The sequence below is a fragment of the Seriola lalandi genome, unplaced genomic scaffold (assembly GCF_002814215.2).
Source record: "Seriola lalandi dorsalis isolate HSWRI2012SDOR001 ecotype SW California unplaced genomic scaffold, Sedor1 jcf7180002054606, whole genome shotgun sequence".
In the NCBI taxonomy this organism is placed as follows: domain Eukaryota; kingdom Metazoa; phylum Chordata; class Actinopteri; order Carangiformes; family Carangidae; genus Seriola; species Seriola lalandi.
Window position 1 is genome coordinate 372,073 of NW_019525159.1, and position 13,321 is coordinate 385,393.

General features: G+C 38.7%; 1 protein-coding gene across 2 annotated transcripts in view; it reads left to right on the forward strand.

The window, feature by feature from the left end:
* Positions 1–13,321, forward strand: part of dym (dymeclin) — a 53,541-nt gene that overhangs the window by 3,073 nt on the left and 37,147 nt on the right. Inside the window, exons 3-8 of one of the 2 annotated variants that reach the window (XM_023419580.2) lie at positions 2,101–2,153; positions 2,376–2,469; positions 3,527–3,663; positions 4,720–4,792; positions 7,694–7,819; positions 8,794–8,933. In XM_023419580.2, coding sequence (XP_023275348.1) covers positions 2,101–2,153; positions 2,376–2,469; positions 3,527–3,663; positions 4,720–4,792; positions 7,694–7,819; positions 8,794–8,933 — 623 coding nt within the window. The remainder of the gene's footprint in view (positions 1–2,100; positions 2,154–2,375; positions 2,470–3,526; positions 3,664–4,719; positions 4,793–7,693; positions 7,820–8,793; positions 8,934–13,321) is intronic. The other variant, XM_023419581.2, reaches the window with a different exon arrangement.

Sequence of the window (13,321 nt, forward strand, 5' to 3'; positions counted from 1 at the left end):
ATAATCAACCAATTGTTTCAGCTCTAGGAGGAAGAAGTAAGGAATATACTTTATACTTTATGTGCTGATGATTAATGATAAAACCCAACTGTTAAAGAAAGGTGACAAATTAAGGAATTATTTACTTTCTAAACACTGCATGTGTTTGGCTGGACTGCAACAGCAAGGCCAGCCCTATAATCTGGAATGTCCCTGACTGACTGACTGACTGAATGAGTGATGATATTTCTATATTCGATGGATCTGCTGCTTTGCCTTTCCAGTGTCAAACAACTTTGACTCTAGATTTAGTGATTTTTCTGACTCTTTGGTGACGTTGTTTTCATGAAACAGAGAAAAAAAACATCTAGTGACTTTTTGAACAAACCTTGGCTCCTTCCCATCAAGGGATCATGGGAGTTGTTCTTCAGTGTTATTTGTTCAGGAGGTTTTTATCGGGTGTTGAAAAGCAGTTCCACCCTTCAAAATCATTGTTCCTCTGACACTGTTTGATCCTTTTAAAATACACTTAATACAATTTAATTGAGTAAATCTAATTGAATTAAAATAAAATAATTATTAAATTATTGTTGTTATAATAATAACAATAATTGAAATCAAATGAAAATAAAATATAAATTAAAATCTAATAATTATTCAATTATTGGTATTATTATTAATGAATTATTATTAATGTAACATTTAAATTTAACTAGGTTGCGTGAAATTAATTAAACTAAATTGAGTCAATTCAATTAAATTACATTGAATGAAATTAATTAGATTGATTCAACTTCTGAGCCACTACAACTACAGGGAAGTGGAGGAGCTCTTCCAATACAGAATCTGTTCATGTTAAATGGAAACATTAACTTTTGAATAAAGTGTCAAGGCTCATTTATGCTTCCGTTATGTTTGAAAATAGTTGCATACGTTTTAAACATTATAACCGTCACTGATCACATACACCAATGTGTCCTTTACGTTGGGATGGACGTTAAACAATACATTCACTAGAGAGTACCACTCTGAGTCAAAAATTACAGTTTCCGTCCAATCTCCGTCCAGCTATTCTGTAGTAGTTGTCTGTCCCTGTGCCTCGGCGAGGTAACATTATACTATCAACATTTTGGGAAATACACTTATTTGCTTTCATACTGAGAATTTAATGAGAAGATACCCCCTCTAATGTCTGTATGGTAGATATGTAGCTGAACCAGCAGCGGGTTAACTTAGCTTAGCATAAAGAATGGAAATGGGGGGAATGGCTTGCCTGGCTCCATCCAAGGGCAACCAAACTTCCAATGCTTACAAGTTTATCTGACTCCAGCAAGTTATTGCTCCTGGTCAAGAAATAGTCCAGTGCATAACCCCCGTCAAACATTGTGTCACTGGCCAGAGCCAGGCAGCTGTTTCCCTGTTTTCAGTCTGTGTGTTAGGCTGAGCTAACCAGCTATTTATGAGAGTGCTATCAAGGTTCTCATGTAACTCTTGGCAAGAAAGCGAATAAGTATATTTCCCCTAATGTCAAACTATTCATTTAAGGGTCTTAATGTGACCCAGCTGGTCCTGCTAATTTTAGCTCATCGGAAGTTATAAAAAAGTTTTTAATGTTTTTATAAAAAAGTGATAATAGTAATGCCGATCGGGAGAGATTAATGTGCCTCACTATCAGAAATGAGAGGCATTCCCTGTAGCCTACTGCACTTGACAGAGCTTTCCACCTGAAAGGAAACAGATTCCACATCAAACCCTAATGAAAATGTATAGATGTTATTAGTTTGTGTTTGCCATGAATGTCTCTAACACATCTAATGCTCCAGAAAAAATATTTGAAAAAAAGTACTGTACAGTTGTGCAGTACACACTAACATGTCCCGGTACATCCCATTCTGACTTTTAGAGGCATTTGCATGACTTGTCCCTGCTGACCTGTGACACTTGCAAATAACCAGCAATTTGGGTGCCATTATTGTTTGATTAGATTGCAGTTTTGTAGCATGACAGCAGAGGGCAGATGATACAAGCAACCAGCTCCTCTGATCCATTTTTACTAGCGCAACATATTTTGGAAGTATGTTCTCCTTTTTTTACCTGTCTTTTTGTTTTTCTTGTCAACAGTGGAGACTCAAAGTTGCTGGAAGAGGCCGTCATCCCCTTGGCCAAGATCCTTAGTATGTTGCTTATATAATATGAATGTGTGTGTGTGTGTCTGTATGTGTTGTTTGTTTTTGTTTTTTTTCACTGATCAATACCTTAGTTGATTTGTCCCAGTGAATGTCAGCTTTTCTGGAGTTTAAATGTAGTTGTTTTGATGTCAAACTATCAAATTATGAGGTTTCTGTAGCTCACGTAATGTGCTTGATTAGTTCTTTCCTCCTGTTTTCTTTTCCAAGTTGAAAACAATCCCAGATCGGGGAACTTTGGCGCTCTTGTGAGAATTTTCCTGGGAAGAACCAAAGAACTGAAAATCTCCACAGAATGCCAAGAGTAAGTATGGGAACCTTCAGAAGAGAATGAATTCAGATGACTGTGGGTTATGATAGACCCTGTGCATGGCAGTTAATGTTTGATCACAGGCAGGCAGGGAATCCCTATTTTTCTAAAGCAGAGAAACACTGAAGTGGTTGTAGTTTCCCATGAGAAAACTGCTGAGGTATAACCATCAACACATGTAGCATTATTCTGCTCTTGCTGCCAAACTCCATTTCCATGGATTGATCCTGTCCACGTTACCAAATACTTCTGGAGGGAACTCTTCAGTCTGTAGTGAACATCATTACAGGTTGGAGTTATTGTTCCACATCCACTCCTTTTTTCTCATGTTTCATAACAGGTTTTGTCCCAGAATCAAACCTACATTTTCTGTGTGTAACATAATGCAACATAATTGCCATGTGCAAATTTTGCAAATTGTCAATTTGTGGAAATGATTAGACTCCCCTGTGTTGGTGTTTAGTGGTTATGAAACATTACAGCTTGCTCTAGATGGTTCCAATCATTTCTTTTTTTTTTCCTCTACATTTCTTTCTCAACAACTTTGTCCTGATTTTATCTTTGTCCTATGTGAATAAACAGCAACTTGTGTATTATTATAATGGAGAAGTTCATTGTTGCTTGCTGTAGTACAATCTTCCCTGAACTAATGTGTTTTTGATTCTCATTCAAATACACTCCACTGGTTACAGTGTGATATCCTGATGGTTTACTAATTGGCATGAGAAGATTAACAATTTCCTTGCTCCCCTCAGGCCAGTTTGCTGTTTCATTAGGTAAAAATCACAAGGGCATAATTTCAGTCTCTTCTTGCCAAAGTATGAGCAACTCTTGAATATGAATATGTGTAGCAGTTTACATTTGAACCAACATATTACAAAAGAAAATACATGGTCAGCCAAGCTTTCCTTCGAAAGAAAGGGCATAAGTGAATAGCATGTAGCCAGCTCTGCTCATCTTGCAGAATGCCCCTTTTTCATAGAATTTATTTGTGTCACAGTTCCATGTTTGACCTTGAATGTGATGTTATTGTTTTTTTTCTCTTCTGCAGTCAGCTGTTTATCTGGCAGGCCCACAACGCACTGTTCATGATTCGCTGCCTGCTCAAGGTGTTCATCAGGGAGATGAGCGAAGAAGAGCTGCACCTGCAGTTCTCCTACCAGGAGAGGGCACCAGGCTCCTGTGGAGGTGAGCTCCATCACAGATTGATTTGGAAAAGGAAGGTGTGTCACAGGGAGACTGTAATGGGGCCACACATTGCATAAAGAAATCTGTTTCACGGTGAACTTCTCTTGTTTTGAACAGATGGAGAGCATGTCTGTGAAGGTGCTCAGTCATCTAGGTCATGGTATTTCTAAGGCAGTGCTCTAAGGAGTGTCTCTACACTTTGAACAAAATCCACAACATCTGCTGAGAAATCTTGTGAACGTAAAAATAAGTATTTGACTCCCATCAGACTCATAAGGTGTGAGTTATTAAAATGTACTCACAAGGGTCAAATGTGTAACACTTCTCTTCATACCTAAAGAGAGATAAGAAATTGACTTTTTAATTGAGCAAAAATACCCCTGGCTACTGACCTGGATCAGCTGTCTCAGAGAGACTCCGTTAATAAAAGTCTAAATCTGCATCCACTTACTGAACATCATTTTTTGGCCTCAAACTTTAGTCCTTTCTGCGCTGAGTCCCTAAATAAAACCCTCTGCAAATGTGTGCCCTCTTGATGACCTTGACAAATGTAAATAACATAACTTTTCTTTTTTTTGGTGCTCACTTACCGAGACATTGAAAACACCATCAAAAAGAAAGTGGGGGAAAAAAATTATAAAGATTTTCAGCCTCTTCATGTTTATCGTTCTGCCATGGCTGTTTCTTTGTTTTATTCCTGTTACAAGTCTTCACTTGCACATGTGAAGTGTGACATTTTCACAAAGAAACAAAGTTGTTCGCTCATTTTGCAACATAAACATATCTTTCTGTGATTTACCTGCAAAATGACACAAAGCTTGTTACAGCTTGCTGAAAGTGGTAAGGAGAAGAAAATCCAGGGTATCTGCAAGTCTCAAAACATCTTAACAAGCACTGAGTACGGTTTCAGAAACCATGTAATCCCAGTTAGCCAGTTTCTCTTATTGCCCTTCATCTGTTCAGTGAGCATGAAATGGGGGCTGATGGGAAGGATAGAGATAAACAGGGAGCTGCCACATACATCTCATATAATAACTCCCTCACCCCCTTGTCTAGAAACAGGTAGCGAGGACCTCCTTGAGGAGCTGTTGTCCAACCTTGTTCACCTGATCGTTGAAGTGCCCCTGCTGTAAGTATCCTTCTTAGTTTTTATATATATATATATGCTGCATGAGTGTCGTGACCAAGTCTGATGCAACACTGACAAGACATTTACATGATCAGGCTGTTCACACTGTCCACACAGTGATTTAATAACATCTCAGTGCTACTTGTTCCCTTGTTTGACATTATTCTCTGAGCACAATACATAATTGAAAACATCAAGTTCGTGCAGTTTCTCAGCCCATCTTTTTTGTTTGAGTCCCTTGTTTTTACTCATGTTTGTTCATTGTTAATGCATCTAGGATGTTAGTCACTGAACAGTTAATGAAAAGCAGTTTGTGAGAAGTTTGTATGCGCTTCTCCCTTTGCGTGCTCTGCTCACTCATTCGCTCCTCGCTTCACTAACCAAGAGAATATGAAATCCATTATGGAACATGCCAGACTCTCATGCTGAAACTCTGAGCTGGCAATATGGGGAGCAACGGGCAAAATACAAAGGAAGGGATAAGACTAAAAGAAAGAAATAAAGTGTCGGTTGTGTAGCGGAAGAGAAAAGGCTTGAAGTGAAAGTTGGATTAGGAGCATTGCCAATGAGTGGGAGAAGAGGGAAGATGCAGTTCTGTCTGAAAAATTGTATCAGCCTTAACTCTCATGGGACGGTGTGCACGCTAACACAGTCTGAGTGAATATTGCAGCGTGTTTACTTATCAATGGGAGAATTATCCACTGCCTGCCACTCAGTCTGACACGGAGACAAAGACACAGTATGTACGTCTCTGTGGAGAAAACCTCCTCTGCAGTGTCAAGACAAGTTCACAGAAACATGACTGACAATTGCTATTTCCTTGACGCAGCATCTTCCACTTTTCCTCTCTTTTCCCTTGTCTTTATTGTGTCCCTCTTGACGTCCTCCTCTCTTAGTCTACCAATCTCTTCTACTTTCTCGCGTTTCCTCCCTGCTTCTCTTCTGTTGTCTCCGGACATCAAACCCTGGCTCTTGTGTAAATGCATTCAGCATTCCAACATTATTCATTGTTCCAAGCTTCAAGACTCTCCCTGTTTTTCTTCCCTCCACCACTTTGTGGCTGTCGGCCCATTTCCTCTGTACGTGCTCCTGGTTTGGATGGGAATCTTACCATTCTTTTAGTATAGATTACCCAAATCCCTAACAGGCCTCTGCACCTTTTGCGATTTAATTTTACAAGAAACATAGATGTCAGTAGTTTTTTATACTTTTTTTTCCCAGGGCATGTTGATACTCAAATCACAGTTGGTCCATATTTTTTTTCCACACATACTGTGAGAAACTGTTTCTCTAATGAATTAAAAACATTGTTTATATTGTGCAAGGATAAATGAAATACCATAGATTTGCATAAGTCTAGCCAATATAATGTAAGCCTATTTTCAAGACTTTGCTACTGTATGAGGGTTTTTTTTAAAGCCTTGACATGCAGCTCTTATTAACTGGTTAAATTTAAGTTACGGTCTAGTTCAGATTAATAGAAGACATTTACTTTCCATGTCAACATATGTCTATGTTTTTAGCTGTATCTTTGTCACAGGTAATTATACAGAAAAGGGCTGAAACAATTTGTCAATTCACTGATTAGTCAAATGAAAAATGAATCACCATTTCTAATAATTTATGAATTGACTTGATTCACCTGCTCACTCGCCATCCTCTCAAGTGGGAGTAATTTCAGGTTATCGTCAGCTTCTGTTATAGCAAACACAATATTTTTGAACAGTTTTTGGATCAACCTGGGCTTCGGGAAATTATGAAAGGCATTTTTCACTTTTATCTGACATTTTATCAACTAAATTATTAATCAAAGATAATCAGCAGATTAAGCAACATTGACACTATTCATTGATGCCATTGATGTTTAATTTATGTTCATCTGTATAGTAAATCGCCATTCTTCAGTAAGACATAATTGGCACTCTGTGTTTAAAGGCGAAAGGAAATTGTTCTTGACCCACGCTTTCAGTCACCTCAGTGAAAGCTGTGTGCGTACGTGTTTATGTGTCAGGAAGCAGGTAACAGTTAAAGTCCCCCTCCCCCACTCGAAAATATGTTTTTCTCATCGTTACTTCACTCGGATGTTTGGCGTTCACTGTTAGTACAGAGTTTGATATTAGAAGTTCAAGTTGTTTTCACAGTCATATTCTGACCTTTATGTTATATGTGTATGATACATACTTAAGAGCATGATTTTCTGACATCATAACTATTTTGGAAACTCATTGTAGTCCAGTATGTAACTTATATAAGTGCGATGATTCCTCCAGGTCATAAACACTGAGAATAGATTTTTCAGTGAAGTGGAAGACATCTTGTGTCCAGCTGTTAAAACTTTTTAAATGAAAATATTTGAATAATTATATATTCTGTACTTGCTCATGGAAGGAAGAGGAGCAGATGTGATTTGAAGAATTCATAATGAGATTTTTCTGAACAAAAAGAAAGAAAAGAGTAGTAGTAGAAGCATTTTTCCAAGCAGACCTTTTTTAAAAATACATCTGAAGGAGATCTTTAAATTAAACAAACATGCATCACTGGAATGATGTATATATTTTATTTTGGGGGGGGGGGCATCTGAGGTGCCCACTGGAATGATATTCTTACGTAGCACTGGCACTTTCCACTTGGTAATCACATTATCTTAGTATCCCTTTTATAATATGATGTCAGTGTACACAACATTAAAGGTGAGATATAGCGGTGATAACACAGCTACATATAATCTGCTTGTCAAAATGTAATAAAGTCATAAAGAGGTGATATTCTGATATTAGACCGTAGCCATTTTTATCCATGATTATCCCCTGATAGCATAGATAACTTTGAAATAGTGATATAAGAGATGATTCATTCATTCATTCATTCAGTAACTGTACTTGAATCTATCTGTCCCTGCAGTGACATCACCTACAGCATCCTGTTTGAAGCAGTGACCACGCTGCTGGTATTCTTCTCCTATCAGCTCTTCCATAAAGACATCCTTCGAGATGGAATAATCTACCAGCACATCATGAAGGGGAGATGGTAAGAAAACACAAGTGCATAGTCCACTGAGGACCACCACTGAAATAATATAATGCACCAAATGGTAACAGTAACTATTGAAACTACATGACTCGCTTAGTCCTACAACCCATCTTAACTCTAACCTTAACCCAAAAACCAAGTTTGTATAAAGATGGAAGTATAAGAAAGTTACTCTCCCATGCCCTAGTACCTGTATTGTCCATTGTCTGTGGATGCAGGCCCGGATAATTTTAGATGGTCTGTGCTTCCAGACAATATCATCATGTTCCAAACAATGTCTTCATGTTTCATTCAATTGATACTAAAAGGAGAAAAAGAATCAAGTCTAGCCAACCAAGACATTTGTCTCCACTGTGACCTTGTAGTGTGTGATTCTGGGCGAGTCTGGCTTTTAAATGATAACAATAACTTAAAACTCCAGAATGCAAAAGTAAAATGCGGTGATAAGATAACTTACTGAATGCTAATAAAAGGAGAAGCAAAGTGTTGCTAAACTTCTGATGCTGACCTGTACTTTGAGCCAGTTTGAACCCAATTTACCTTTACTGTTATCTTGAATATGAATAAATGGAGATAAATGCTGTACCACTGAATGCATTTTGAAGTGTAGTAGTGCAGTTTAAAGAGGTGGGCAGACGGTGGAAGTAATTTTCTTGTATGGCTCTCAGATCATAAGAGCCAAATGAGAGCACTTTGGATTAATTGCCACTGAGCTGAAGAAAGGCTTCCAAGTAGCTGATGTTGGCAAAACAGATTAGAAGTCTATCTAAAATGATTTTACCATTTGGTCTGTCAAGTAAGCAAAAAGCTGTATGTGAGTCCAAAAACAGTGATGTTTGATGTTGTTCACAACCAATTACAGCTTAGAGTGGACTGTGGACTAAGGATCTTTTTGATAACAGTATATTGAAACTTGTTTGGAGTTGGCGTTTTTTAAAATTCCATCCCTGCCTTTCCTTTTGCCTCTCCAGTTTGTGTTTAACCAGTCGACTGGTGAAGACCCTGCTCTATAACTTCATCAGGCAGGAGAAGTGTCCACCTCCAGCAACCCACATCTTTGAGCCGAAAGCAGAGGGGGGCCTGCTTTATGGCCTGGCATCAGGGGTGGCAAGTACGAGTACACAAATCCTCACACAAATTAAACACAATGAAACAACAACAATGACGCGAATTGAAAACACAGTTGTTGTTTTTTTTACAATCTCAATAATGATGATAATAATAATTTCGGCAATCATTTGTTTCAATTCTGAACATTTTACTCACTGACTTCATTGCTGAGCTATTGGGATGCAAGTAGACAGAAAACCCCAGTTTTCCACGTTGAAGTATCTAACAATAACTACTCCTACCTTTTACGTTTTGTTGGGTTGTGTACTTGCATTAAAAATGTATGTTTCTAGCTATTTTCAAACTTATAAAAATCTGTAATTTTAATGAAGGTAACTGGTTGTCTGTCAACTGCATCAGTTCCCCTTTGTTCATGTGTCAGTATTGTGAGTGTCTGCCAGAAGGGTTGAAATGTAAAATGTGTTTTTATTCAGCTATAAGCTGCATTTTTAGGATACATGTTTTAGATCTTGGTTGTTTTTAACTATATATTTTTATCGCATGAATGATTTTAGTCTGGATCTTAAGTTATCAAAGAACCAAGTTGAGCAAACGTTAGTGGCAGCTTGGCTCACTGACTTTTCACATGTAGGCAGCACGTCACGGTTATTACCGATTTTGAACACTTGTTCCGTTTGTTTTGGAGAGAAGGAGAACTGTTGATAATTCGGCTCCCGCTAAAAACTTCTTGAACAATTGATACTGAAGGAATACTAGCTGGGAGAAGCTGATTGCAGTGATGGCAATGGTGGTGAAGACAACAACTTACCAAACCATCAAATTACATATTGTGCTTTTAAGCTGTCGTGTAAAAAAGTTTCTCATAAATAATAGGATTGAGATCAAATTACAAAAATAAGAGCCAGGCTGTAAAAAAAGAATTGAGAGTGTGAGTTATTTTCCTTTTTCCTTGGAACCAAAGAGTGAGAAATATGTTTAAACTGAGAAATGAAAGTGCGAGCCTGCTGACAGCCAATGGCAGCGTAGATGAAAGTGATGAGTCAAGAAAGAACACAGTGTATGTGTATTAGACTGGCACTATGCTCTGTGTGTGTGTGTGTGTGTGAGAGTGTGTGAGTGTGTTGAATGCATGTTTGTTTGAGTGTGAGAATAGGGCTGGGTTTCCCCTGCAGATAAATGCTCTTTGTCGGTTGTTGGTGGCAGATTCCTATCAGTGAGCCATCAGCATTCAACCCAGCCTGTCTGTCTGTGGTCAGTGATCGGCCCGATGAGTTATGGTGCCCTGTCCTGTTCTGTAATCCCCTAGAGCCTGTCTGTCTGCAGCCGCCTCCCTTATACACACACACGCAGACCAACAAAGACACAAGCTCTCTTATACTCAGAGCTCAGAAACAACACTTGTTTTCTTTCTCTGTCTCGTGCACTCATTTGTGCACGGCCATTTGGGATTGACAGAGTACACAAACAAGTACATTTCATGGGTATGCACGGGTGTTGTTTTGTAGTAACAGTAAATATGAGTTGAATTTCTTGAGCTTTGCAGCATGAGCAAATATTAAGGTAGTTAAAGGGGAATTCCACCAGTTTTTCACATAAAGGTCAGTTTACCTGTCATGGTTAATACTACTCAGCCTGTAGAAACAATTGTTAAATGTCCTTGGTGGCGAAAGAGCAGCTTTGTCAAGTCTGAAAAATAATCCTCCTGATTTCATCAGGGTTATCTCAGCAGAGAGCCTTGCAGAAAAGCCAGTGTTACAAACTGGGCATTTAGCCGTCTCTGAAAGTCTTAACAAAAAGGAGCCTGATGCATACCAGGGAATAAAGGTCAGAATATCTCAACCAACTTCAGCTTTAATTTTGAACAGCCTATCTCTTGTGAGTCTCCCAACAAAATCACTGGAATACCACTTTAAAGGAACATGTTTTAGCTCATTTACAACAAATCACTCCCAAATTATTATGCATCCATTGGTTTCCATCCATTTTCTCTTTAGTATGAAAATTAGTTCTGTGATACATGAAGTCTGCCTTAACTGTTTTAAATTATTTTCAGGCTGTACAGAAATGGATGAAACCAATGGGTTCCCAGAGCTGTAGGAAAAATACACCATAAAATCTAAAGTGTTCTTCCGTTGAGAAATCAACAGCAAAAATGTACAATTTGTAGATCTGGAAACTAAACTTGTAAACTAACTCTATGAAGTCTTTAAATCACACACAGTGCTCCGAATAGACAGGGTACTACTTTACATTCCTTCATTTTCGTTGAGAAATACCCGGTTCTCATGTTAGTAGCATTTAAAATCACTCATGTCTACACATTCACATTCACAGACGGGCTGGATTTTCCCCGGAACCAAACACCGGTTGTTGGCAAAGCAAAGCAGTGCTTGATTTCTGTCGCCATTTTAATGTCTGGGGAGATAGGATGTCTCTTCCTGTCTTGTTTTTACACACTCTGCTATCTGAGTCTGAGTGAGCATCTGCAGGGGGATTATCACCCAGACTGGCAACTCAGAACTTTGGACTTTGGACTCCTCTCCTCTCCTCTCCTCTCCTCTCCTCTCCTCTCCTCTCCTCTCCTCTCCCCTTCCCACAAAATTGCCTCTAATGAAAATGTTTAACTCTCATGCACATAGTAATAGTTGAGCAGGCCTTCCTCTTACAGACACACATTTCCCATTCGCATAGGGAACTTCTATAACTTGGATATTAGTGGTGGCGGTTTGATTTTTGGGAAACGTTTTTATCATGATTATAATAGTTGTTACAAAATCATCCTAAGTCTGGAATGTTCTCATATGTTGTATATGTTTATGTTAGAAGGGTTTTGGATTGGGTTTGGATAAAAGCGCTTTGAGAATATATATTTAGATTTTTGTGAGATTATCAGAAGAGTGTTTATTTATTGTCTGTACAGCATGTTTCCCCATGTGCATTTTTGGATAATCATCACGAGTTTGGACTTGTGTGTGTGTGTGTGTGTGTGTGTGTGTGTGTGCGTGCGTGCGTGCGCGCGTGCATGCGCGCGTGTGTGCGTGCGCGCGTGCGTGTGTATCTGCGTGCTTGGCTAAGGCATTGGTCTGAAGCCCTGATGTCATATTTCATTCTGTTATGCAAGTAAATAAGTAAGTAGCACATTCTGTCTGTCTCTGTTCACTAGGCGTCCACATCTCTGTCTGAACTGAAGCGTATATTCTCAGCTGGAATCATTTCCCACCTCAGCTCCCTTCTCTATTGTGTCCACAAGCCTCTGAGGTCCTGACATGTTAAAGTGAATGTTAGAGGTGGCACAGCTGAAATGGAAAAGCAAATGTTTAAACTAGTACACAGAGATTTAATCTCTTTCGCAGGGCATTGCTGACAGTCCTGGTCTGTCTGGATTTTGTACCGACATTCACGTCCCCAGAGGATGAATCTTACTTTGTGATCCCCTGACATTCCCATCAGCCTCCATTGTCCCGGGCTACTTAGCAAATCTATGCTAATACTAAAGTTAGATGGTGAACATGGTAAGCATTACTTGGTTAGCATTAGCATGTTAGCATTGTTATTGCGAGCATTTAGCTCAAAGCACTGTCTTTCCAGAGTCACAGAGGTGTTAGCATTGCTGTGGACTTTTTATCTTGTTTTTTTTTTTACCCTTGATGGACTTTTTTCCAAGGTGTGATGTTTAAAATTAACCAGTAAAGAAAGGCAGTCTCTGCTTCTGTTAGTAGAGAATTATGCTATATTAATGATTTTATGTGTTCTGGATGTCATTTTGAAGTAGGCCCAGTTAAACTTAGCCTATACTTAACATTTTAGTGACGTATAGTATAATCACAAAGGAATCAATCTTCGTGTTACAGAGTTTTTCTGTTTTCTGATAGTCATTGAATGTCTTGCTACATTTAGCAGCTGGATGGAGCGAATTACATTCCTCAAATATTGAGGGACACCACGTTAATTCAGACTGAAATGAAGAACTACTGCAGCATTGTTTAAGGAAAGTTGAGCAATAATATTCCCGCAATCAGCAGTCTACTAACAGCGACGTATTTAAGTACATCACTAGAGCTTATGTGTGTTTGATAATACCCATGATGTGAATTCATATTTGCTGAGGGGTCAGGGTCTTGTGAAGTACATGTCAAGGGGCAGATGTGGATTTAGAAGAGCCAGATTTTCAGCCTGTGTTATATTTTGGTTTGAATATAGAAATTGACTTAGTGCCAGCAGTAATGTCTGTGATGGTGGTGGTCATTATGTAAGACCAATGTAATTTGGACAACACAGCCTTCTATCCGAAAGCCAAGGCTTAGTTAGTCGTCAAAAGCTCATGTTCTGTTGCAGAAACTCTTAATTTGGGCTGTTTTTGTACCTGTTTGATCGATTTTCATAACATCTGTTTGTGTGTGTATATATTTTGAGAAGACCTGTAGAGAT